This window comes from Salmo salar, unplaced genomic scaffold, assembly GCF_905237065.1.
Source record: "Salmo salar unplaced genomic scaffold, Ssal_v3.1, whole genome shotgun sequence".
In the NCBI taxonomy this organism is placed as follows: Eukaryota; Metazoa; Chordata; class Actinopteri; order Salmoniformes; family Salmonidae; genus Salmo; species Salmo salar.
The window spans coordinates 21,775-47,797 of record NW_025548039.1 but is presented as its reverse complement, the minus strand read 5'-3'; the positions used below and the strand labels follow the sequence as shown (position 1 = coordinate 47,797).

General features: G+C 42.6%; 1 protein-coding gene across 1 annotated transcript; it reads right to left on the bottom strand.

Moving 5' to 3' along the window:
• Nucleotides 1-395: 395 nt before the first annotated feature.
• Nucleotides 396-10,840, bottom strand: LOC123732620 (NLR family CARD domain-containing protein 3; the record flags this gene model as incomplete). The annotated part of the gene is made up of 4 exons (XM_045711885.1): nucleotides 396-702; nucleotides 6,775-6,948; nucleotides 8,652-8,825; nucleotides 9,027-10,840. Coding segments are annotated over 4 exons (2,352 nt in total), but the record flags the coding sequence as incomplete, so codon positions are not given.
• Between the last annotated feature and the right edge of the window lie 15,183 nt (nucleotides 10,841-26,023).

The following is a 26,023-nucleotide window of genomic DNA, read 5'->3' as shown; positions in this document are numbered from 1 at the left end:
TGTATGGCTCCATATACTATACTATATAATGTATGGCTCCATATAATATACTGTATAATGTATGGCTCCATATACTATACTGCATAATGTATGGCTCCATATACTATATAATGTATGGCTTCATATACTCTACTGAATAATGTATGGCTCCATATACTATATAATGTATGGCTTCATATACTCTACTGTATAATGTATGGCTCCATATACTATATAATGTATGGCTTCATATACTATACTGTATAATGTATGGCTCCATATACTATACTGCATAATGTATGGCTCCATATACTATACTGCATAATGTATGGCTCCATATACTATACTGCATAATGTATGGCTCCATATACTATACTGCATAATGTATGGCTCCATATACTTTACTGCATACTGTATGGCTCCATATACTGTCAGTCAAAGGTCAGATGGTGAGGTATCAAATTGTCATTGTATTGTGTATTTAGGCCCTTTCTTAACGTGGATCTGGTGAACAGTTATCACTTGTTGACCAACTACAGGAATACTGACCTCAGAGTCTTCAGTTTACAGTGGGGATTCCCCAGTCCAGCAGAGATCAGCTTCACTCCTGAATCCTTCAGGTCATTGTTACTCAGGTCCAGCTCTCTCAGGTGTGAGGGGTTTGACCTCAGAGCTGAGACCAGAGAAGCACAGCCTTCCTCTGTGACTCCACAGAGTGACAACCTGTAAAGAGTTTAACATGATATTAATCACACTGCAACTATTTGGCAGTGAATAGAGAGATTGGTAGCTATATATATTTATATTCAGTGGGGTCGTGAATTACTAATAAAGATGAGTAAAAAATACTATAAAATAAAAAACATACAAATACTGAACTACATAAACTACTTGACCAAAAGTATGTGGACACCTGCTCGTCAAACATCTCATTCTAAAGCATGGGCAATAATATGGAGTGCCCCCCCCCCTGCTGCTATAACAGCCTCCACTCTTCTGGGAAGGCTTTCCACTAGATGTTGGAACATGGCTGCGAGGACTTGCTTCCATTCAGCCACAAGAGCATTAGGGAGGTCGGGCACTGATGTTGGGTGATTAGGCCTGGCTCGCAGTTGACGTTCCAATTCATCCCAAAGGTGTTCAACGGGGTTGAGGTCAGGGCTCTGTGAAGGACAGTCAATTTCTTCCACACCAATCTCGACAAACAATTTCTGTGTGCACGGGGTCATTGTCGTACTGAAACAGGAAAGGGCCTTCCCCAAACTGTTGCCACAAAGTGGGAAGCACAGAATCGTCTAGAATGTCATTGTATACTTCAGCATTAAGATTTCCCTTCACTGGAACTAAGGGTCTAGCCTCAAACATGAAAAACAGTCCCAGACCATTGTTCCTCTTCCACCAAACTTTACAGATGTCATTGTCCATTCAGGGCGGGTAGCATTCTCCTGGCAACCACCAAAACCAGATTTGTCAGTCAGACTGCCAGATGGTGAAGCGTGATTCATCACTCCAGAGAATGCGTTTCCACTGCTCCAGAGTCCAATGCTGGCGAGCTTTACACCACTCCAGCCAACACGTGGCATTGTGCATGATGATCTTAGGCTTGTGTGCGGCTGCTTGGCCATGGAAACCCATTTCATAAAGCTCCTGACAAACAGTTCTTGTGCTGACGTTCCTTCCAGAGGAAGTTTGGAACTCGGTAGTGAGTGTTGCAACCGAGGACAGACGTTTTTAACATGCTATGCGCTTCAGCATTCGGCAGTTACGTTCTGTGAGCTTGTGTGGCCTACCACTTTGCGGCTGAGTCATTGTTGCATCTAGACGTTTCCACTTCACAACAACAGCACTTACAGTTGACCGGGGCAGCTTTCGCGAGGGTAGAAATTTGACGAACTGACTTGTTGGAAAGGTGGCATCCTACGACGGTGCCATGTTGAAAATCACTGAGCTCTTCAGTAAGGCCATTCTACTGCCAATGTTTGTTTGTGGAGATTGCATGGCTGTGTGTTCGATTTTATACACCTGTCAGCAACGGGTGTGGCTGTAAAAGCCAAATCCACTAATTTGAAGTGGTGTCCATATACTTTTGTATATATAGTGTATATTGTATGCTACATATTTGTTTTACAAATGAGATTATTTTATACTAATACAGTTGCTCCGAGAAATATATTTAATTTAACAAGTAACAAAAAAGATAGAGGTGAACGTTTTTGGATCCCCTGTTTTCATCCCACCAAAACAACTCTTACACTAAAAGGGCGTTATCATAATTTTAACAATTTCATCATTTCATTCCAACCTCATAGTGTGGAAATATATAGGAAATACAGGTAAATCATGTTTTTGACTGCATTGGGCCTTTAAAATGCATTCTCTCTACAAGCAATCTCTCATTCATATAAAATATTGTAATTGTCATGTAATCTAGTTTGTCTATATGTAAGAACAATCACAATGAACGGTTTAACTTAATAAAGGCATGTTTACTGCTAACTTGACATGGTTTCATATTACAAGAAACATATCAGAGAGGTGCCCACTGGCCCTCATTAGCATATGGCCAATCAGATAATGTTATGCAAATAACAAATAACACCAGAGTAATGATAATGAATACATGTACAGTGGAGCCCTGAATTATTGGATCCCTTGATAAAGACGAGCAAAAATTTTTACAAATAAATGATACAAATACTGAGCTTTTTAAAAATATATGTTACTTCATACTAATACAATTTGGTGTGATGGAGTTTTTCTTCCAAACGTCTCTGCCAATAACAGCTAGTTTTCAGTTTTTCCCTCCCCACTCAGACCACTCCCAGACAGTCCTAGCTAAATTATTCCTTGAGAAATTGCTCTTTGCGAACAAACAATTTTTTGTTTATTTTTACAATTTAAATTGAAAACAATCACAGTAAGGTACTTCTTACCCAGAGATTTGTATTTATTTATTTTTATTTAACCTGTGTTTAACTAGGTAAGTTAGTTAAGAACAAATTCTTATTTACAATGACGGCATAGGAACAGTGGGTTAACTGCCTTGTTCAGGGGCAGAACGGCAGATTTTTACCTTGTCAGCTCAGCGATTCGATCTATTGAGATAAAAATGGCTGCATTGGACCTTTAAAACGGTAGAGTTTAAGCACAGTCTACATATACTGAGGTGTCAGATTTACATTGTATTGAGTATAATACTGAGTTTGTTAACACTCAGATCAGGTGAACAGTTATCTCTTAATGACCAAACACAGGAACACTGATGTCATGACGTTGGCCTGTGGGTAAGGTTTATGACCCCCCCATAAATACCTTTCTCCCTTCCCTCTCTCTCTGACTCTACTGAAGGACTCTTGAATAGCCTTTGTTAAACATAGAGAGTCTGGGAACATCAAACAAGTGGGGAGAAAGGAACCATATTTCGACAATAGAACCAGTTGAAAATATGCGTTGGTACTTAACTTGTTATGGATAGGGGGCAGTATTTTCACGGCCGGATAAAAAAACGTACCCGATTTAATCTGGTTATTTCTCCTGCCCAGAAACTAGAATATGCATATAATTAGTAGCTTTGGATAGAAAACACTCCAAAGTTTCTAAAACTGTTTGAATGGTGTCTTTGAGTATAACAGAACTCAAATGGCAGGCCAAAACCTGAGAAGATTCTATACAGGAAGTACCCTGTCTGACCATTTCTTGGCCTTCTTTGTCATCTCTATCGAAAATAGAGGATCTCTGCTGTAACGTGACACTTTCTAAGGCTCCCATAGGCTCTCAGAAGGCACCAGAACGGGGAATGATGACTCTGCAGTCCCTGGGCGAAAACAGTAGCGCATTTGGATAGTGGTCGATCTGAGAACAATGAGACGGGTGCGCGTGCATGTGAAGAGTCCATTTTACATTTTCAGTGTTTGAACGAAAACAACGTCTCACGGTTGGAAAATTATCACTATTTTACTAGAAAAATCGCATAAAAATGTATTTTAAACAGCGTTTGACATGCTTCGAAGTACGGTAATGGAATATTTTAAAAAAATTTGTCACGATACGCGACGGCGCGTCACCCTTCAGATAGTGTCTTGAACGCAAGAACAAAACGCAGCTATTTGGATATAACTATGGATTATTTGCAACCAAAACAACATTTGTTGTTGAAGTAGAAGTCCTGGGAGTTCGTTCTGACAAAGAACAGCAAAGGTAATCCAATTTTTCTTATAGTAAATCTGAGTTTGGTGAGTGTCAAACTTGGTGGGTCTCAAAATAGCTAGCCTGTGATGGCCTGGCTATCTACTCAGAATATTGCAAAATGTGCTTTCACCGAAAAGCTATTTTAAAATGTGACATAGCGATTGCATAAAGGAGTTCTGTATATATAATTCTTTAAATAATTGTTATGTTTTTTGTGAACGTTTATCGTGAGTAATTTAGTAAATTCACCGGAAGTTTCGGTGGGTATGCTAGTTCTGAACGTCACATGCTAATGTAAAAAGCTGGTTTTTGATATAAATATGAACTTGATTGAACAAAACATGCATGTATTGTATAACATAATGTCCTAGGAGTGTCATCTGATGAAGATCATCAAAGGTTAGTGCTGCATTTAGCTGTGGTTTTGGTTTTTGTGACATTATATGCTAGCTTGAAAAATGGGTGTGTGATTATTTCTGGCTGGGTACTCCCCTGACATAATCTAATGTTTTGCTTTTGTTGTAAAGCCTTTTTGAAATCGGACAATGTGGTTAGATAAAGGAGAGTCTTGTCTTTAAAATGGTGTAAAATAGTCAGATATTCTAAGTACATAGCCCAGCCATCACGGGCTAGCTATTTAGACACCCAGCAAGTTTAGCCTTCACCAAAATCAGATTTACTATAACAAAAATGTTATTACCTTTGCTGTTCTTCGTCAGAATGCACTCCCAGGACTTCTACTTCAATAACAAATGTTGGTTTGGTCCCAAATAATCCATCGTTATATCCACACAGCGGCGTTTTGTTCGTGCGTTCTAGACACTATCCGAAATGGTAAATCAGGGTCGTGCGCATGGTGCATTTCGTGACAAAAAATGTCTAAATATTCCATTACCGTACTTCGAAGCATGTCAACCGCTATTTAAAATCAATTTTTATGCAATTTATCACGTAAAAAAGCGATAATATTCCGACCGGGAATCTGCGTTTCGGTAAATAGAGGGAAAAAAGAAAGACGGGGGCGGCCAGTGCACGCGCCTAAGCCCACTGTCCCCTGATCGGCCGCTTGACAAAGGCGATAATGTGTTTCAGCCTGGGCCTGGAATGACGACATTCAGGTTTTTCCCGGGCTCTGAGAGCCTATGGGAGCCGTGGGAAGTGTCACGTTACCGCAGAGATCCTTTGTTTTGGAAAGAGATGTCAAAGAAAGCCAATAAATGGTCAGACAGGCCACTTCCTGTAAAGGAATCTCTCAGGTTTTTGCCTGCCATATGAGTTCTGTTATACTCACAGACACCATTCAAAGAGTTTTAGAAGTTTTAGGGTGTTTTCTATCCATATCTAATAAGTATATGCATATTCTAGTTACTTGGTAGGATTAGTAACCAGATTCAATCGGGTACGTTTTTTATCCGGCGGTGTAAATACTGCCCCCTAGCCCTAACAGGATAAACTGTATCTGGGAAAGTCTACACATTATAGATTCACATGGAATTGTTGTGCAATTTAAATTCATTTTAAATGAAACTATTTGTGAAAAGATTAAATGTAATTATAGCTTCCAAATGAGAGAATTGGGTTTTCATAAGGTTAGAGCCCTGCTCAATCAGTGGCCCGCCCCTGTGAAGAGACATGGATTATAAACTATGAAACACACCCTTCTCCCCCTCCACTATATAAGCCCTTGACGAAAATGTAACCTCCTGTTCCGAGGACGATAGGACGACGGTCCATACGTTAAAAAGGACTAACATGTCAACTACAGAACCAAGCCAACCTCAGCATGAGCTTTGGTTGTGAATGGTATGAACTTTGAACTCTTATTCACTAAATAAGTGAGACATCCTAGCCGTTGAGTCAGCAACAGCAGCTGTAAACGTGGGCTAGGAAAGGACGGACGACGTATCCATTCTAACACACAACGAAGATACTACAACGTATCCAATTTACCAAGAGACATTCCTCTGAGGACAGGAAGATCTCTGTTGGCCAACACGGCCAGCATCTACGACCAACCTACCGAGCGCAGCTCAGAGTAAATGTTTATTGCATTTTCCTTTTCCAAATGGGCGGTAATTTAGAATGCATAAGATACTGTATTTACGATAGCATAGCTTCTCCCTTTGTTCCTCAGTCTTCCCGCTCTTTCATTCAAGCCCAATCCCATCTCTTTGTGTAACCAGCCGTCATACAGGTTCCGTCCCCCAGGGAAGTTCTCTGTATGACATAATATGCATTCTGTGTATATGTAATTCTGTGTGATTAGTTAGGTATTTAGTAAATAAATAATTAAACCCAATTTTGTATTGCTGATTCAACTTGTTAGCCAGGGTTCGTGAAGATAACCAAGAATTTACAACTTTCAGATGAGACTGAAATAAGGTGACGATTAATATTGACTGCTATTGATGTAAAATATTACTAGGTCTTTAAGAGTTTATTCGGAAGATAACAGCTCTATAAACACTCTTTCGTGGTGCCCCAACTTTCTAGTTAATTACATTTACATGATTAGCTCAATCAGGTAATATTAATTGCAGAGAAAGGATTTTATAGAGTAGCATGTCATATCACTTAATCCGGCATAGCCAAAGACACGACACTGACCTGAGAGTCTCCAGTTTACAGTGGGGATTCCCTAGTCCTGCAGAGAGCAGCTCCACTCCTGAATCCTTCAGGTCATTGTTACTCAGATCCAGCTCTCTCAGATATGAGGAGTTTGAGCTGAGAACTGAGGCCAAAACTTCACAGGATGTGTCTGTGAGTTTACAACCAGTGAGTCTGCCAACACAGAGTTAATACCATGAGAGACAGGTTGTGTTATAATCCATGATGTAGTTGTAAAAAAGTGGTGGGTGTTGTGTAAACGCTGATTGCTGTTAACAGAGAATAAAGTAAAGCTGCCCATATACTTCAATACATTTTCCCACAAAAGATGCATAAATGCTCATGCAAAATGAAAAAGATGTGTAAACTGCATTTACTTGCGTTTACCCTCCACTGATTATAATGCTATGCTTAGCTTACACTATTACCCAGACACAACTAATGTGTACACTGTGCATACATGGCTCATTGTTTTCTCTAATTGTTTTTTATATAAACATTTCTTCAAGAGTTTTCAGCTGATAGAAAATCAAGTCAGCCAATAACCTTGTTTCTATCCAACCATTTGTATTCAAGTAAAGTACATTTCTGATAAAACAGTAATGAAATGCTAGATGGAAATAGCATCCCACTGGGTAAAAACTGATTGATCAATGGGATGACATTGAATCAACGTGGAAAACTGAATGGATTCGCAAAAAGTCATCAAAGTAAGGGCATTTTGTATTTTTTTAACCCAACGTTTAACCTAAATCCAATGACATGGTGACATTTGCTATTCATTTCATGTTGAATTTACGGTTAGTTGAGAATTCAGCTAAATGTAAATCAAAACTAGACATTGAACTGGCGCCAATGCCCAGTGGGATATTTGTCGTAAATTTTCCTAAATGTCGACAAAATAATTTACTCTAGACAGGGGTGGATAATGTTTGCCAGTAAAATAGCACATGGGACCAATGGCAGTGGACACGCTTTGTTGCGCAAATGTTGCTAGAATCAGGGGTGCAATTTTCACTGGGGACGGGGGGACATGTCCCACCCACATTCTGAAATTGCATTTTTGTACCCCCCCAGTTTTATCATTGGAATGGGGTTAAAAACGAGGCAACAGTGTGCTTTAGGACCATGTGGACGCCTCCGAGTTGTCGGGTAGGCTGTTTGGAGTGTTTATCCAACTGGATTATACCCCTCCCCCCACCACTTCCAAAACCAAAGTTGCGCCCCTGGCTAGAATAACCATCATGTCGAAATAAACTGCAGCCACATTAACTCACACTAGGACTTGGAAAATCATGCAGTTTATTAGGCTACAGATTTAATAAATTATGATTAACTTCACAGGTTTGTGAAAGTGCACAGTGATGAACTTGATCTTAAAAAATAATCTCATGAACCCTCTGCACTGTATCTGCCAGTCGTTGGCTAGAGTGCATGTGACCAGACAAGTGGGAAAATGTTCTGATATCGCTAGACTTTGTGGCAAAACCATCGACAGAATAAAACATTTCATAGAAACTCAAATAACTTCTGTTTTTTATTTGGTAAATGAAAAATTATAGGTGCATTTTTCTAGGGAAAGCAAATTGGTCGACTAGATTGTGAAGAAAATATTATTCCCAATAGTACCAAACTCTAAACTAAAGAGCTATCCCAGCAACCCCTGCTGTTTAAACCCAAAGCCACCGCACCCGCTATCCGCTAGTCATTAAATTAAGGTGACAAACTCTTATTAGAAACACATGGATTTGCTCACCAAATTAAAAACCGTAAGCTTCACTGTCTAAACACATATGGTGTGGACTATGTGTGCCTGGTAAACACATGTGGATCTGGTGAACAGTTATCACTTGTTGACCAACTACAGGAATACTGACCTCAGAGTCTCCAGTTTACAGTGGGGATTCCCCAGTCCAGCAGAGAGCAGCTTCACTCCTGAATCCTTCAGGTCATTGTTACTCAGATCCAGCTCTCTCAGATATGAGGAGTTTGAGCTGAGAACTATGGCCAAAACTTCACAGGTTGTGTCTGTGAGTTTACAGCCATTGAGTCTGTCAACATAGAATAAATACCATGAGAGACAGGTTGTAATAAAATGTTATGCTTAGCTTCCCCTGCTTACACTGTTACACCTGCCCGACTAATATGTCCCCAGTGCATTGCTTTCTGATCAGTTTGTATTATATTATGTTCAAGAGTTTCAGCTAATAAAAATACTGCTCTTCCCACATACAGTAAGTTTGAGTACTTACAGAGCCTTTCTGCGGCACCTCACAGCTGGGAGCAGTCTCCTACGACCCTCCTGTGTTGTCTTGTATTCTTTTAGGTCAAACACATCCATAACCTCCTCTGATATCTGCAGCATGTAGGCCAGCGCTGAACACTGAGCAAGTGTGAGGTTTATCGATCTTTTCTCTGACCTCAAGTACTCTTGGATTTCCTCCTGTACTGAATGGTCTTTCATCTCTATCAGACAGTGGAAGAGATTAATCCACCTCTCAGGGGAGATGTTCTTCCTCTGCATCACCTTAAGGGATCGGATTGTTTTCTGGACGCTCTCTGGACTGCTTTCTGTCTGTGTTACCAGACCTTGTAGGAGTTTCTGATTGGACTCCACTGACATGCCATGAAGGAAGCGAACAAAAAGGTCCAGGTGTCCATTCTTACTCTCCAAGGCTTTATCCACGGTACTCTTCAGCAGCTCATGCAAGGTTAGCTCTTCAGACTTTCTCTTGAAGAAGGGCTTCAGTGCATCCATGTTCTTGCTTGTGTAACAATGGTACATGTAGACAGCTGAGAGAAACTCCTGAATGCTTAGATGTACAAAGCAGTACACCACTCTCTGAAATAACACAGACTCTTCTTTAAAGATGTGTGTGCACACTCCTGAGTACAGTGATGCCTCTTTGACATCAATGCCGCAAATGTTCAGGTCTTCTTCATAGAATATGAGATTACCCTTCTCCAGATTTTCAAACGCCAGCCTCCCCAGCTTCAGAAGAATTTCCTTATCTGACTCCATGAGCTCCTCTTGTTCCATCTCATCTCTTCCATGATGCTTCTGGTTCTTCAGGCTGGTCTGAATGAGCACGAAGTGTGTGAACATCTCAGTCAGAGTCGTGGGCATCTCTATTCTTTTGTCTGTACTCAACATGTGTTCAAGGACTATTGCAGAAATCCAACAGAACACCGGCATGTGGCACATGATGTGGAGGCTCCTTGATGTCTTTATGTGTGAGATGATTCTGTTGGCCAGGTCCTCATCACTGAATCTCTTCCTGAAGTACTCCTCCTTCTGTGGGTCACTGAATCCTCGTACTTCTGTCACCTGGTCAACACACTGAGGGGGGATCTGATTGGTTGCTGCTGGTCGGGAGGTTATCCATAGGAGAGCAGAGGGAAGCAGATTCCCCTTGATGAGGTTTGTCAGCAGAACATCAACAGATGATGTCTGGGTGACATCAGACACCTTTTCATTGTGCTGGAAATCCAATGGAAGTCTGCTTTCATCCAAACCATCAAAGATGAACATAGCTTTACAGGCAGTGAGTTTCTTTGCATTGCCTATGTCTAGTTCTGTGTGGAAGTCATTTAAAAGTCTGAGAAGACTGTACTGACGATCTTTGATCAAGTTCAGCTCCCGGAAAGGAAGCACAAATATGATATCCACATCTTGGTTTGCCTTCCCTTCAGCCCAGTCTAGGATGAACTTCTGCACAGAGACTGTTTTTCCGATGCCAGCGATGCCCTTCGTCAGCACAGTTCTGATGCTTCTCTCTTGGCCAGGTAAGGGTTTAAAGATGTCATTGCAGTGGATTACTGTGTCATGTGAGGTTGGTGTCCTGGGTGCTGTCTCTAGCTGCCACACCTCATGTTCATTGTTAACCCCTTCACTCTCGCCTTCTGTGATGTAGAGCTCTGTGTAAATCCTGTTGAGGGGAGTTTGGTTCCCTGCTGTTTCGATGCCTTCTATTACACATTCATACCTCCTTATCAGACTGTCTTTATGATTTACTATAGCTTTCTGCAGGCTGTCATCCACTACAAGGGAAGAGGAAATAGGGTGTTATCAGACACATTCATTGACAGGATGAAATGTGGGCCTTCCACAACTACAGTAACTTATATTATTGTAGTTAACACTTAATCAAATTGAGGTATTGACTTAGCACAGGTCTGCAAGTGGTCTTACTTTTTCAAAGCCTCTTGCATCATTGGGTTCCCTCAGGTGCTGTAGTACAGGAAGTGTTCTGGATCTCTTTCTACACTGAGGACAGTCATAGTCTCCTGAAGGAGCAGGTTTCTCCCAGTATCTGGTGATGCACTGTCTGCAGAACCTGTGTCCACAGGTGGTAGAGACTGGATCCCTCAGAACCTGCTGACACACTGCACACCTGGACTGATCCTCTAACATAGTAGACCATCCACTACAGAGATAAAGGAGAGAGTGTAGATGTTACTACTCATCCTCTAACAGAGTAGACCATCCCCTACAGAGATAAAGGAGAGAGAGAGACTTCTAGATGTTACTACTGATCCTCTAACAGAGTAGACCATCCCCTACAGAGATAAAGGAGAGAGAGATACTGATCCTCTAACAGAGTAGACCATCCCCTACAGAGATAAAAGAGAGAGAGAGACTTCTAGATGTTACTACTGATCCTCTAACAGAGTAGACCATCCCCTACAGAGATAAAGGAGAGAGAGATACTGATCCTCTAACAGAGTAGACCATCCCCTACAGAGATAAAAGAGGGGGCAGTAATTCCTCTAATAAACTTAGTTCAAACAAACTACACATTACAAAACATATCTATATGACATCTTGAAGATTCTCCTCTTCACTATTAATATTATTCTGACTAGTGACAGGTCAAAGGTAACTGATCCACCACCATTGGAGTTGACAGGATGATCCATGGAGAAATCACTGTTCATAGACAGACAGACAGCTGGGAACAGTATACTGTGTTCATAGACAGACAGACAGCTGGGAACAGTATACTGTGTTCATAGACAGACAGCTGGGAACAGTATACTGTGTTCATAGACAGACAGCTGGGAACAGTATACTGTGTTCATAGACAGACAGCTGGGAACATTATACTGTGTTCATAGACAGACAGACAGCTGGGAACAGTATACTGTGTTCATAGACAGACAGCTGGGAACAGTATACTGTGTTCATAGACAGACAGACAGCTGGGAACAGTATACTGTGTTCATAGACAGACAGCTGGGAACAGTATACTCTGTTCATAGACAGACAGACAGCTGGGAACAGTATACTCTGTTCATAGACAGACAGCTGGGAACAGTATACTGTGTTCATAGACAGACAGCTGGGAACAATATACTCTGTTCATAGACAGACAGGCAGCTGGGAACAGTATACTGTGTTCATAGACAGACAGCTGGGAACAGTATACTGTGTTCATAGACAGACAGCTGGGAACATTATACTGTGTTCATAGACAGACAGCTGGGAACAGTATACTCTGTTCATAGACAGACAGACAGCTGGGAACAGAATACTGTGTTCATAGACAGACAGCTGGGAACAGTATACTGTGTTCATAGACAGACAGACAGCTGGGAACAGTATACTGTGTTCATAGACAGACAGCTGGGAACAGTATAATGTGTTCATAGACAGACAGACAGCTGGGAACAGTATACTGTGTTCATAGACAGACAGCTGGGAACAGTATACTCTGTTCATAGACAGACAGCTGGGAACATTATACTGTGTTCATAGACAGACAGCTGGGAACAGTATACTCTGTTCATAGACAGACAGCTGGGAACAGTATACTGTGTTCATAGACAGACAGACAGCTGGGAACAGTATACTGTGTTCATAGACAGACAGACAGCTGGGAACAGTATACTGTGTTCATAGACAGACAGCTGGGAACAGTATACTCTGTTCATAGACAGACAGCTGGGAACAGTATACTGTGTTCATAGACAGACAGCTGGGAACAGTATACTGTGTTCATAGACAGACAGCTGGGAACAGTATACTGTGTTCATAGACAGACAGCTGGGAACAGTATACTGTGTTCATAGACAGACAGACAGCTGGGAACAGCATACTCTGTTCATAGACAGACAGACAGCTGGGAACAGTATACTGTGTTCATAGACAGACAGCTGGGAACAGTATAATGTGTTCATAGACAGACAGACAGCTGGGAACAGTATACTGTGTTCATAGACAGACAGCTGGGAACAGTATACTCTGTTCATAGACAGACAGACAGCTGGGAACAGTATACTCTGTTCATAGACAGACAGCTGGGAACAGTATACTGTGTTCATAGACAGACAGACAGCTGGGAACAGTATACTCTGTTCATAGACAGACAGCTGGGAACAGTATACTGTGTTCATAGACAGACAGCTGGGAACAGTATACTGTGTTCATAGACAGACAGCTGGGAACAGTATACTCTGTTCATAGACAGACAGACAGCTGGGAACAGTATACTCTGTTCATAGACAGACAGACAGCTGGGAACAGTATACTGTGTTCATAGACAGACAGACAGCTGGGAACAGTATACTGTGTTCATAGACAGACAGCTGGGAACAATATACTCTGTTCATAGACAGACAGCTGGGAACAGTATACTGTGTTCATAGACAGACAGCTGGGAACAGTATACTCTGTTCATAGACAGACAGACAGCTGGGAACAGAATACTGTGTTCATAGACAGACAGCTGGGAACAGTATACTGTGTTCATAGACAGACAGACAGCTGGGAACAGTATACTCTGTTCATAGACAGACAGACAGCTGGGAACAGAATACTGTGTTCATAGACAGACAGCTGGGAACAGTATACTCTGTTCATAGACAGACAGACAGCTGGGAACAGAATACTGTGTTCATAGACAGACAGCTGGGAACAGTATACTGTGTTCATAGACAGACAGACAGCTGGGAACAGTATACTGTGTTCATAGACAGACAGCTGGGAACAGAATACTGTGTTCATAGACAGACAGCTGGGAACAGTATACTGTGTTCATAGACAGACAGACAGCTGGGAACAGTATACTGTGTTCATAGACAGACAGACAGCTGGGAACAGTATACTGTGTTCATAGACAGACAGCTGGGAACAGTATACTGTGTTCATAGACAGACAGCTGGGAACAGTATACTCTGTTCATAGACAGACAGACAGCTGGGAACAGTATACTGTGTTCATAGACAGACAGACAGCTGGGAACAGTATACTCTGTTCATAGACAGACAGCTGGGAACAGTATACTGTGTTCATAGACAGACAGACAGCTGGGAACAGTATACTCTGTTCATAGACAGACAGCTGGGAACAGTATACTGTGTTCATAGACAGACAGCTGGGAACAGAATACTGTGTTCATAGACAGACAGCTGGGAACAGTATACTGTGTTCATAGACAGACAGACAGCTGGGAACAGTATACTGTGTTCATAGACAGACAGACAGCTGGGAACAGTATACTGTGTTCATAGACAGACAGCTGGGAACAGTATACTGTGTTCATAGACAGACAGCTGGGAACAGTATACTGTGTTCATAGACAGACAGACAGCTGGGAACAGTATACTGTGTTCATAGACAGACAGCTGGGAACAGTATACTCTGTTCATAGACAGACAGACAGCTGGGAACAGTATACTGTGTTCATAGACAGACAGCTGGGAACAGTATACTGTGTTCATAGACAGACAGACAGCTGGGAACAGTATACTGTGTTCATAGACAGACAGCTTGGAACAGTATACTCTGTTCATAGACAGACAGACAGCTGGGAACAGAATACTGTGTTCATAGACAGACAGCTGGGAACAGTATACTGTGTTCATAGACAGACAGCTGGGAACAGTATAATGTGTTCATAGACAGACAGACAGCTGGGAGCAGTATACTGTGTTCATAGACAGACAGCTGGGAACAGTATAATGTGTTTATAGACAGACAGACAGCTGGGAACAGTATACTCTGTTCATAGACAGACAGCTGGGAACAGTATACTGTGTTCATAGACAGACAGACAGCTGGGAACAGTATAATGTGTTCATAGACAGACAGACAGCTGGGAACAGTATAATGTGTTCATAGACAGACAGACAGCTGGGAACAGTATACTGTGTTCATAGACAGACAGACAGCTGGGAACAGTATAATGTGTTCATAGACAGACAGACAGCTGGGAACAGTATACTGTGTTCATAGACAGACAGCTGGGAACAGTATAATGTGTTCATAGACAGACAGCTGGGAACAGTATACTGTGTTCATAGACAGACAGACAGCTGGGAACAGTATACTCTGTTCATAGACAGACAGCTGGGAACAGTATACTGTGTTCATAGACAGACAGCTGGGAACAGTATACTGTGTTCATAGACAGACAGCTGGGAACAGTATACTGTGTTCATAGACAGACAGACAGCTGGGAACAGTATAATGTGTTCATAGACAGACAGACAGCTGGGAACAGTATAATGTGTTCATAGACAGACAGACAGCTGGGAACAGTATACTGTGTTCATAGACAGACAGACAGCTGGGAACAGTATAATGTGTTCATAGACAGACAGACAGCTGGGAACAGTATACTGTGTTCATAGACAGACAGCTGGGAACAGTATAATGTGTTCATAGACAGACAGCTGGGAACAGTATACTGTGTTCATAGACAGACAGACAGCTGGAAACAGTATACTCTGTTCATAGACAGACAGCTGGGAACAGTATACTGTGTTCATAGACAGACAGCTGGGAACAGTATACTGTGTTCATAGACAGACAGACAGATGGGAACAGTATACTGTGTTCATAGACAGACAGCTGGGAACAGTATACTCTGTTCATAGACAGACAGCTGGGAACAGTATACTGTGTTCATAGACAGACAGACAGCTGGGAACAGTATACTGTGTTCATAGACAGACAGACAGCTGGGAACAGTATACTGTGTTCATAGACAGACAGACAGATGGAAACAGTATACTGTGTTCATAGACAGACAGCTGGGAACAGTATACTCTGTTCATAGACAGACAGCTGGGAACAGTATACTGTGTTCATAGACAGACAGACAGCTGGGAACAGTATAATGTGTTCATAGACAGACAGACAGCTGGGAACAGTATACTGTGTTCATAGACAGACAGCTGGGAACAGTATAATGTGTTCATAGACAGACAGCTGGGAACAGTATACTGTGTTCATAGACAGACAGACAGCTGGGAACAGTATACTCTGTTCATAGACAGACAGCTGGGAACAGTATACTGTGTTCATAGACAGACAGCTGGGAACAGTATACTGTGTTCATAGACAGACAGACAGATGGGAACAGTATACTGTGTTCATAGACAGACAGCTGGGAACAGTATACTCTGTTCATAGACAGACAGCTGGGAACAGTATACTGTGTTCATAGACAGACAGACAGCTGGGAACAGTATACTGTGTTCATAGACAGACAGACAGCTGGGAACAGTATACTGTGTTCATAGACAGACAGACAGATGGAAACAGTATACTGTGTTCATAGACAGACAGCTGGGAACAGTATACTCTGTTCATAGACAGACAGCTGGGAACAGTATACTGTGTTCATAGACAGACAGACAGCTGGGAACAGTATAATGTGTTCATAGACAGACAGACAGCTGGGAACAGTATACTGTGTTCATAGACAGACAGCTGGGAACAGTATAATGTGTTCATAGACAGACAGCTGGGAACAGTATACTGTGTTCATAGACAGACAGACAGCTGGGAACAGTATACTCTGTTCATAGACAGACAGCTGGGAACAGTATACTGTGTTCATAGACAGACAGCTGGGAACAGTATACTGTGTTCATAGACAGACAGACAGATGGGAACAGTATACTGTGTTCATAGACAGACAGCTGGGAACAGTATACTCTGTTCATAGACAGACAGCTGGGAACAGTATACTGTGTTCATAGACAGACAGACAGCTGGGAACAGTATACTGTGTTCATAGACAGACAGCTGGGAACAGCATACTCTGTTCACAGACAGAGTTTTGATGAAATCTATGGACAAAAAAATACCTCTATCTGATAATCACACTCTGCTATTTATTGCTGCCCAGAAGATATAACTAATGTGCATTGTGTACGAATAATGAAGCTCTGAGTAATAAACCTATTTGACACAGTTGGCTGGAAAGCCTCAATGCTTCAGGAAGTGTCACGACTTCTGCCGAAGTCGATGCCTCTCCTTGTTCGGCGGTCGACGTCGCCGGTCTTCTAGCCATCGCCGATCCATTTTTCATTTGTTTTGTCTCGTTTTCCCACACACCTGGTTCTCATTTCCCTCATTATGTGTTGTGTATTTAACCCTCTGTTTCCCCCATGTCTTTGTGTGGTATTGTTTATCTGTTCATGTACGTGCACGTTAGGCTGGTTGCGCTGGGTTATGTTCAACCCATATTTGTATTTTCCTGCTCGTTTGTGCCGTGTGCTTTTGGTTCGCCAAATAAAAGGCTCCGTTTTGCCACCAACTATCTGCTCTCCTGCGCCTGACTTCCTACAGCCCTTCACGCATACCTTGACAGGAAGCTTTGTTTCAACATCACTGCAGTGACCCCCAGCAGTTTGAGAGCTAGCACATCTGATTCATCTCGTCACGGCAGGTAGCCTAGAGTTAAGAGCATTGGGGCAGTAACTGAAAGGTCGCTGGTTTAAATCCCCGAGCTGACTAGATGACAAATCTTTTGATGTGCCCTTGAGCAATGCACTTAACCCTAGTTGCTATGGATCAGAGTGTCTGCTAAATGACTAAAATGTTACATTTAAACACGATAATAACACCTATGGAATGTTAACAATATATTATGGCTAACCAGAATGCAAAACAAATGTCAGGTTCTTCAAAATAATCTATAAAGAACCTTTGAGATTGACCTCCATAAAGGTTCTATAAAGAACCATAACAAAGGGATGTTTATAGAACTATCCTCCATAAAGGTTCTATAAAGAACCATAACAAAGGGATGTTTATAGAACTATCCTCCATAAAGGTTCTATAAAGAACCATAACAAAGGGATGTTTATAGAACTATCCTCCATAAAGGTTCTATAAAGAACCATAACAAAGGGATGTTTATAGAACTATCCTCCATAAAGGTTCTATAAAGAACCATAACAAAGGGATGTTTATAGAACTATCCTCCATAAAGGTTCTATAAAGAACCATAACAAAGGGTTGTTTATAGAACTATCCTCCATAAAGGTTCTATAAAAAACCATAACAAAGGGATGTTTATAGCCACAAAAAGGGTTGTAACTTTAATTGTGTGATTGCAGTAATTACATTTATTGTGTAATTGCTGTATTCATTTTATTGTGTGATTGCTGTAATTACTTTTGTGTAACTGCTGTAATTACTTGTACTGTGTAATTGCTGTAAGTACTTTTATTGTCTAGAAGCTGATCCTTCATCAGTATTGTGAAATAATTATAATGTTAAGTAAAGATTTGAATGGAGAAAACTGATCTGAGAGCAGCGCTCCCTTTCTTTCCATCCTATCAGAATTGATACATGCTCCACCAGACGTGATACCTTGTAGTGCTGCTGATCCAGTTTCTACTGGTCTGACTGAGGATATGAACTCTGACCTGTCCACCAGACATGATAACTTGTAGTGCTGCTGATCCAGTTTCTACTGGTCTGACTGAGGATATGAACTCTGACCTGTTCACCAGATGTGATACCTTGTAGTGCTGCTGATCCAGTTTCTACTGGTCTGACTGAGGATATGAACTCTGACCTGTTCACCAGACGTGATACCTTGTTGTGCTGCTGATCCAGTTTCTACTGGTCTGACTGAGGATATGATCTCTGACTGAGGTTATCAGTATCGACACATGCTCCAACGACGCACATAGCGACCATTCTCTGTTTTAGGAAACTCATGTTATTTCTTCGGCCATTGTAGGAAAGATACATCTTTAAAACACCTGTAAGCCTAAATGCCATCACTTTCAGGAAACCGTCCCCAGAGAGACTTACAGTAAAGTTGCCGTATATTAATTTGATAATCTATTGTGTCAGAAATGTTCCTGCACAGCAGAAAATGCAAAATGGTAGTGTATTTGAGGTTTAAAAAGGCTTCTAAAGTTTGTAATTTCCAGGTTAAAATGTCACACTTGATATTGAAAAAACACAAATGTGATAAAAATTGTGGAAATATTGGAAATAAACGTAATACATTCTGAAACAGTATTGTTGTCTCACCTCTTAGCTTTGGTCTCATGTTCCCCAGAGAGACTCATTTTAGAACACTGACCCCTAAACAGAGATCCAGCATGTTGGTTGTGGTTAACACAGTGACAACTAAACAGAGATCCAGCATGTTGGTTGTGGTTAACACAGTAACAACTAAACAGAGATCCAGCATGTTGGTTGTGGTTAACACAGTGACAACTAAACAGAGATCCAGCATGTTGGTTAACACAGTGACAACTAAACAGAGATCCAGCATGTTGGTTGTGGTTAACACAGTGACAACTAAACAGAGATCCAACATGTTGGTTGTGGTCAACACAGTGACAACTAAACAGAGATCCAGCATGTTGGTTGTGGTTAACACAGTGACAACTAAACAGAGATCCAGCATGTTGGTTAACACAGTGACAACTAAACAGAGATCCAGCATGTTGGTTAACACAGTGACAACTAAACAGAGATCCAGCATGTTGGTTGTGGTTAACACAGTGACAACTAAACAGAGATCCAGCATGTTGGTTGTGGTTAACACAGTGACAACTAAACAGAGATCCAGCATGTTGGTAGTGGTTAACACAGTGACAACTAAACAGAGATCCAGCATGTTGGTTGTGGTTAACACAGTGACAACTAAACAGAGATCCAGCATGTTGGTTGTGGTTAACACAGTGACAACTAAACAGAGATCCAGCATGTTGGTTGTGGTTAACACAGTGACAACTAAACAGAGATCCAGCATGTTGGTTGTGGTTAACACAGTGACAACTAAACAGAGATCCAGCATGTTGGTTGTGGTTAACACAGTGACAACTAAACAGAGATCCAGCATGTTGGTTGTGGTTTACACAGTGACAACTAAACAGAGATCCAGCATGTTGGTTGTGGTTAACACAGTGACAACTAAACAGAGATCCAGCATGTTGGTTGTGGTTAACACAGTGACAACTAAACAGAGATCCAGCATGTTGGTTGTGGTTAACACAGTGACAACTAAACAGAGATCCAGCATGTTGGTTGTGGTCAACACAGTGACAACTAAACAGAGATCCAGCATGTTGGTTGTGGTTAACACAGTGACAACTAAACAGAGATCCAGCATGTTGGTTGTGGTTAACACAGTGACAACTAAACAGAGATCCAGCATGTTGGTTGTGGTTAACACAGTGACAACTAAACAGAGATCCAGCATGTTGGTTGTGGTCAACACAGTGACAACTAAACAGAGATCCAGCATATTGGTTGTGGTTAACACAGTAACAACTAAACAGAGATCCAGCATGTTGGTTGTGGTTAACACAGTGACAACTAAACAGAGATCCAGCATGTTGGTTGTGGTTAACACAGTAATTCTTTAATGTCAATTGTTCTCATGTGTTCATTATCTCTTTGAGAAATAAAATATTTACTAACAGACATAGAAACTGTCAGGTGATTTAATGCATCACATGAACATGTAGTTGTGACATTTCATCTCTATGTTAACTGTCAATAATAATAATAATAAAATGTGTCACTGTTTGTCTCACACACACACACACACACACAGGGAGGGAATGTTGTGTTTGTTTAATATTGTTTTAGGACTATGAAAATGGACAAAAGGATTAGCCTATGGATTATGAAAACAACAAAAATAATGGGAGAAATGGGAGAAATGACTAGAGACAGTGTTGTTTAACTCACTGACCATGACCCATGAGTTCTTCTTACCTTTGTTCAGTAGAAAAGTCTCCCTCTCTAAACGCTATAGGTTGCAGCATAGACCGGTCACTCTTCATGGACACACAGCTGGGTACAGGGGAGGCTGGTCTCTCCTGCTTGATTGGGCTTCAACACAACAGAGACAAACATCACATCTCTCATCTACTCTGAGCTCAGATGGGGAAACATAAGAAGAGGTTCATTCCAAAACGCTTATATATCCATTTTCAGAAATGTTCTTTAATTAGCTTTTATTGTTTAAAGAAATTATGAAAAGAGATTGGTGTGTTTTTTCACTATCTATGTCACGTCCTGACCAGCAGAGGGTGTTGTGTAGTTTTGGTTAGGACGTGGCAGAGTATGTCTGTGTATGTGTGTTCTGGGTGTTGTATTTCTATGTGGGTCTGTATGGCTCCCGATCAGGGACAGCTGGTGATCGTTGTTCCTGATTGGGAGTCATATAATTAGGAGTATGTTTGTCACTTGGGTTTGTGGGTGGTTGTGCTGACACTGCTAGTCTTTTGGGATGTACGTAGCATGTTATTAGTCATTCTGTTTATTGTTTTTTCCCCGTGGATACTTTGCTCTTATATATTAAAAAGATGAGTATCTACATTTCACTTACTGCAGTTTGGTCTCTTCAACATGGCTGTAATTATGACAGAACCACCCACCACAACAAGACCAAGCAGCGGAAAAGGGAGCAGGACGCTGAATATATGGACTATTCTGAGGAAATAGACTTCGACATGGACACTTGTGAGAAATGGACTTGGGAACAGATTCTGGCCGGAGAGGGCCCGTGGCGAAAGGCTGGTGAGGACCGGGAACGCTACCGGGGTACATGACTGGCGAGGAAGCCGGAGATGCACCCCAATAATTTTTTTGGGGGGCACACGGGTAGTTTGGCTAGGCCTAGGAAGAGCCATAAGCCAGCTACCCGTGAGTACATGGAGGAGCGTATGGAGTGGAGGGCGCCGTGTTTCGCTGAGGTGCGCACTCTCTCGCCCATACGCACGCACAGTCCGGTGCGCGCCATTCCAGCCCCTCGCAGATGCCGTGCTAGAGTGGGCATCCAGCCTGGTAGGAGGATGCCTGCGCAGCGCGCCTGGTCGCCGGGTACGCCTCCTAGGACCAGGCTACCCTACTCCCGCTCTATGCACGGCAACCATCAGGCCCCTGCACAGCCCAGTTCGCCCTGTACCAGCACCCCCGCTCGTACAGGGCTGTTAGTTCCATCCAGCCAGGATGGGTTGTGCAGGTGGTGCGGTCACGGCCACCTGTGCGCCTCCATGGCCCAGTCTATCCGGTTCCTGCCTCTCGTGCTATCTCAGAAGTGAGTTCCTCCAGTCTGGCACGACCAGTACCAGCAACCCGGACCAAGCTTCCCATGAGTTGGCCTAGTCCTATTCAGCCTGTTCCCGCTCCTCGCACTAGCCCTAGGGTGCGTGTCTTCAGCCTGGTACCACCTCTACCAGCCCCACGCACCAGGCTTCCAGTCGTCGGCCCAGCCTCAAGAGCCCGGCACCAGTGTGCAGTCCAGAGTATCCGGCACCAGTGTGCAGTCCAGAGTATCCGGCACCAGTGTGCAGTCCAGAGTATCCGGCACCAGTGTGCAGTCCAGAGTATCCGGCACCAGTGTGCAGTCCAGAGTATCCGGCACCAGTGTCTAGTCCGGGAACCGAGGGAGACTGCCTGCGACCCGGAACCGAGGGAGTCTGCCTGCGACCCGGAACCGAGGGAGTCTGCCTGCGACCCGGAACCGAGGGAGTCTGCCTGCGACCGGAACCGAGGGAGTCTGCCTGCGACCCGGAACTGAAGGAGTCTACCTGCGACTCAGAACTGAATGTGACTAACTGTGTATTGAATGAGTCTGCCTACAGCGTGGAAATGAAGGAACCTGCCCACGATCCACAACGGATTGAGCCTGTCTACAACCCGGACCCCAATGAGTCTGCCTACAACCTGGAGGGCAGGAGGCCGGAACCAGAGCCACCTCCAGGATAGTTGGGGAGGGAGGGTGTAGCACAGTGCCGTTGTTGACGGCAGCCACCCTCCCTTCCCTCCCTTATTGTTTAGGGGGTATTTGTATTTGTTTTTCTTGTGGTTTTGGGGATTTTGTGGTTTCTTTTTTAGGTGCATTCGGGGTATGCACCTTTAGGGGGTACTGTCACGTCCTGACCAGCAGAGGGTGTTGTGTAGTTTTGGTCAGGACGTGGCAGAGTATGTCTGTATGTGTGTTCTGGGTGTTGTATTTCTATGTGGGTCTGTGTGGCTCCCGAACAGGGACAGCTGGTGATCATTGTTCCTGATTGGGAGTCATATAATTAGGAGTATGTTTGTCACTTGGGTTTGTGGGTGGTTGTGCTAACACCGCTAGTCTTTTGTTTGTATGTAGCCTGTTAGCCTGTAGTTAGTAGTTATTGTTTTTCCTGTGGATGCTTTGCTCGTATATATTAAAAAGATGAGTATCCACATTCCGTCTGCAGTTTGGTCCATTCAACACAGCAACAACCGTTACTAATATGCTGCTGTAAATAGGCATACTAGGTTATTGTACTTCATCAGCCAGTTAGCTTCAACAGGACACATGTCCTACCATCAGCCAGTAAGCTTCAACAGGACACATGTCCTACCATCAGCCAGTAAGCTTCAACAGGACACATGTCCTACCATCAGCCAGTAAGGTTCAACAGGACACATGTCCTACCATCAGCCAGTTAGCTTTAACAGGACACATGTCCTACCATCAGCCAGTTTACTTCAACAGGACACATGTCCTACCATCAGCCAGTAAGCTTCAACAGGACACATGTCCTACCATCAGCCAGTAAGCTTCAACAGGACACATGTCCTACCATCAGCCAGTTAGCTTCAACAGGACACATGTCCTACCATCAGCCAGTTAGCTTCAACAGGACACATGTCCTACCATCAGCAGTTAGCTTCAACAGGACCGTCCTACCATTTGAAATGATGGTGTGAGGAACACTTCCCTGCTGAAATATATGGGTTGGTCAACAGTACATTCCACTCTGTATCAGATTTTCATTGATACACCGTTAACTGATTTAAAGTTAAACATAAAAACGAGTGATAGGTTACTGTTAGATAGTGATAGGCTCCTGTTAGATAGTGCTAGGCTACTGCTAGATAGTGATAGGCTCCTGTTAGATAGTGATAGGCTACTGCTAGATAGTGATAGGCTCCTGTTAGATAGTGATAGGCTACTGCTAGATAGTGATAGGCTCCTGTTAGATAGTGATAGGCTACTGCTAGATAGTGATAGGCTCCTGTTAGATAGTGATAGGCTACTGCTAGATAGTGATAGGCTCCTGTTAGATAGTGATAGGCTCCCTGTTAGATAGTGATAGGCTCCTGTTAGATAGTGATAGGCTACTGCTAGATAGTGATAGGCTACTGCTAGATAGTGATAGGCTACTGCTAGATAGTGATAGGCTACTGCTAGATAGTGATAGGCTCCTCTGTTAGATAGTGATAGGCTACTGTTAGATAGTGATAGGCTCCTGTTAGATAGTGATAGGCTACTGCTAGATAGTGATAGGCTCCTGTTAGATAGTGATAGTCTTTTGGTACGTAGCCTGTTAGTCGTTTTTTTTGTTGTTGTTTATTGTTTTTTCCCGTGGATACTTTGCTCTTATATATTAAAAAGATGAGTATCTACATTTCACCTGCTGCAGTTTGGTCTCTTCAACACGGCTGTAATTATGACAATCTAATCATGGCATGGGGTTGTTCAATGACAGACATGTATTTGTTTAAAATCTATCACTTGATGGTTTCATTTCAGAGACAAATAATCATGTTTTTTTTCTAAATGCTACATACACAGTAATAATATATCTCTGCCTCACTGTCAGAGAAATCAGTAGTACTGCTAGGTTTTACAGTCAAATGTGACCGACCGTCTCAATTCGGTCGTATGTAGCAACATTTGAAATAGTGTTTTTTACATTAGATAATTTTACCTTTATTTAACTAGGCAAGTCAGTTAAGAACAAATTCTTATTTACAATGATGGCCTAGAACAGTGGGTTAACTGCCTTGTTCAGTGGCAGAAAGACAGATTTTTTTTTTCCTTGTCAGCTCAGGGATTCAATCTACCAACCTTTCCTTTCGGTTACAAGTCCAGCGCTCTAACCTGCGGTAGCCTAGAAAAGTAGAGATTCTCAGCCCCGCCAAAAAGCTTGTGTCAGCACTACGCCTTCTTGTGGATGGAATGAACTACTTACTAGGGACATAAGGTAATGTTATGAAATTGGGCTCCATGTAATTAACTAGTTTTCATCAGAAAAAAACATTGTTAAAAATGGAATATGTCCAGCCTACTTGAGGCGCCCTGAAAATAATATTCAAAAGTTTGGTCCTGGACACAGAGGGGTTAAACACTAAAGTTACTATCCATCTAGTGAAGAGAGGAGAACCGGACAGAGGTAGCCAGCATCAGTCAACGAGAGAGGGAGGATAGGATAACTAGGATGCTGCTGGTAGAGTAGCTAGCTAGCTAGCTTACCAGCTGTACCGACTAGCTAGGATAACTAGGATGCTACTGGTAGAGTAGCTAGCTAGCTTACCGAGCTGTACCGACTAGCTTGGATAACTAGGATGCTGCTGGTAGAGTAGCTAGCTAGCTTACCTAGCTGTAAGACTAGCTAGATAACTAGGATGCTGCTGGTAGAGTATCTAGCTAGCTTACCTAGCTGCACCGACTAGCTAGGATAACTAGGATGCTGCTGGTAGAGTAGCTAGCTAGCTTACCTAGCTGTACCGACTAGCGGATAGGATGCTGCTGGTAGAGTATCTAGCTAGCTTACCCGAGCTGTACCGACTAGCTAGGATAACTAGGATGCTGCTGGTAGAGTAGCTGGCTAGCTTACCTAGCTGTACCGACTAGCTAGGATAACTAGGATGCTGCTGGTAGAGTAGCTAGCTAGCTTCACCTAGCTGCACCGATAGGATAACTAGGATGCTGCTGGTAGAGTAGCTAGCTAGCTTACCTAGCTGTACCGACTAGCTAGGATAACTAGGATGCTGCTGGTAGAGTAGCTAGCTAGCTTACCTAGCTGTACCCTAGCTAGGATATCTAGGATGCTGCTGGTCGAGTAGCTAGCTAGCTAGCTTACCTAGCTGTACCCGACTAGCTAGGATAACTAGGATGCTGCTGGTAGAGTAGCTAGCTAGCTTACCTAGCTGTACCGACTAGCTAGGATAACTAGGATGCTGCTGGTAGAGTAGCTAGCTAGCTTACCT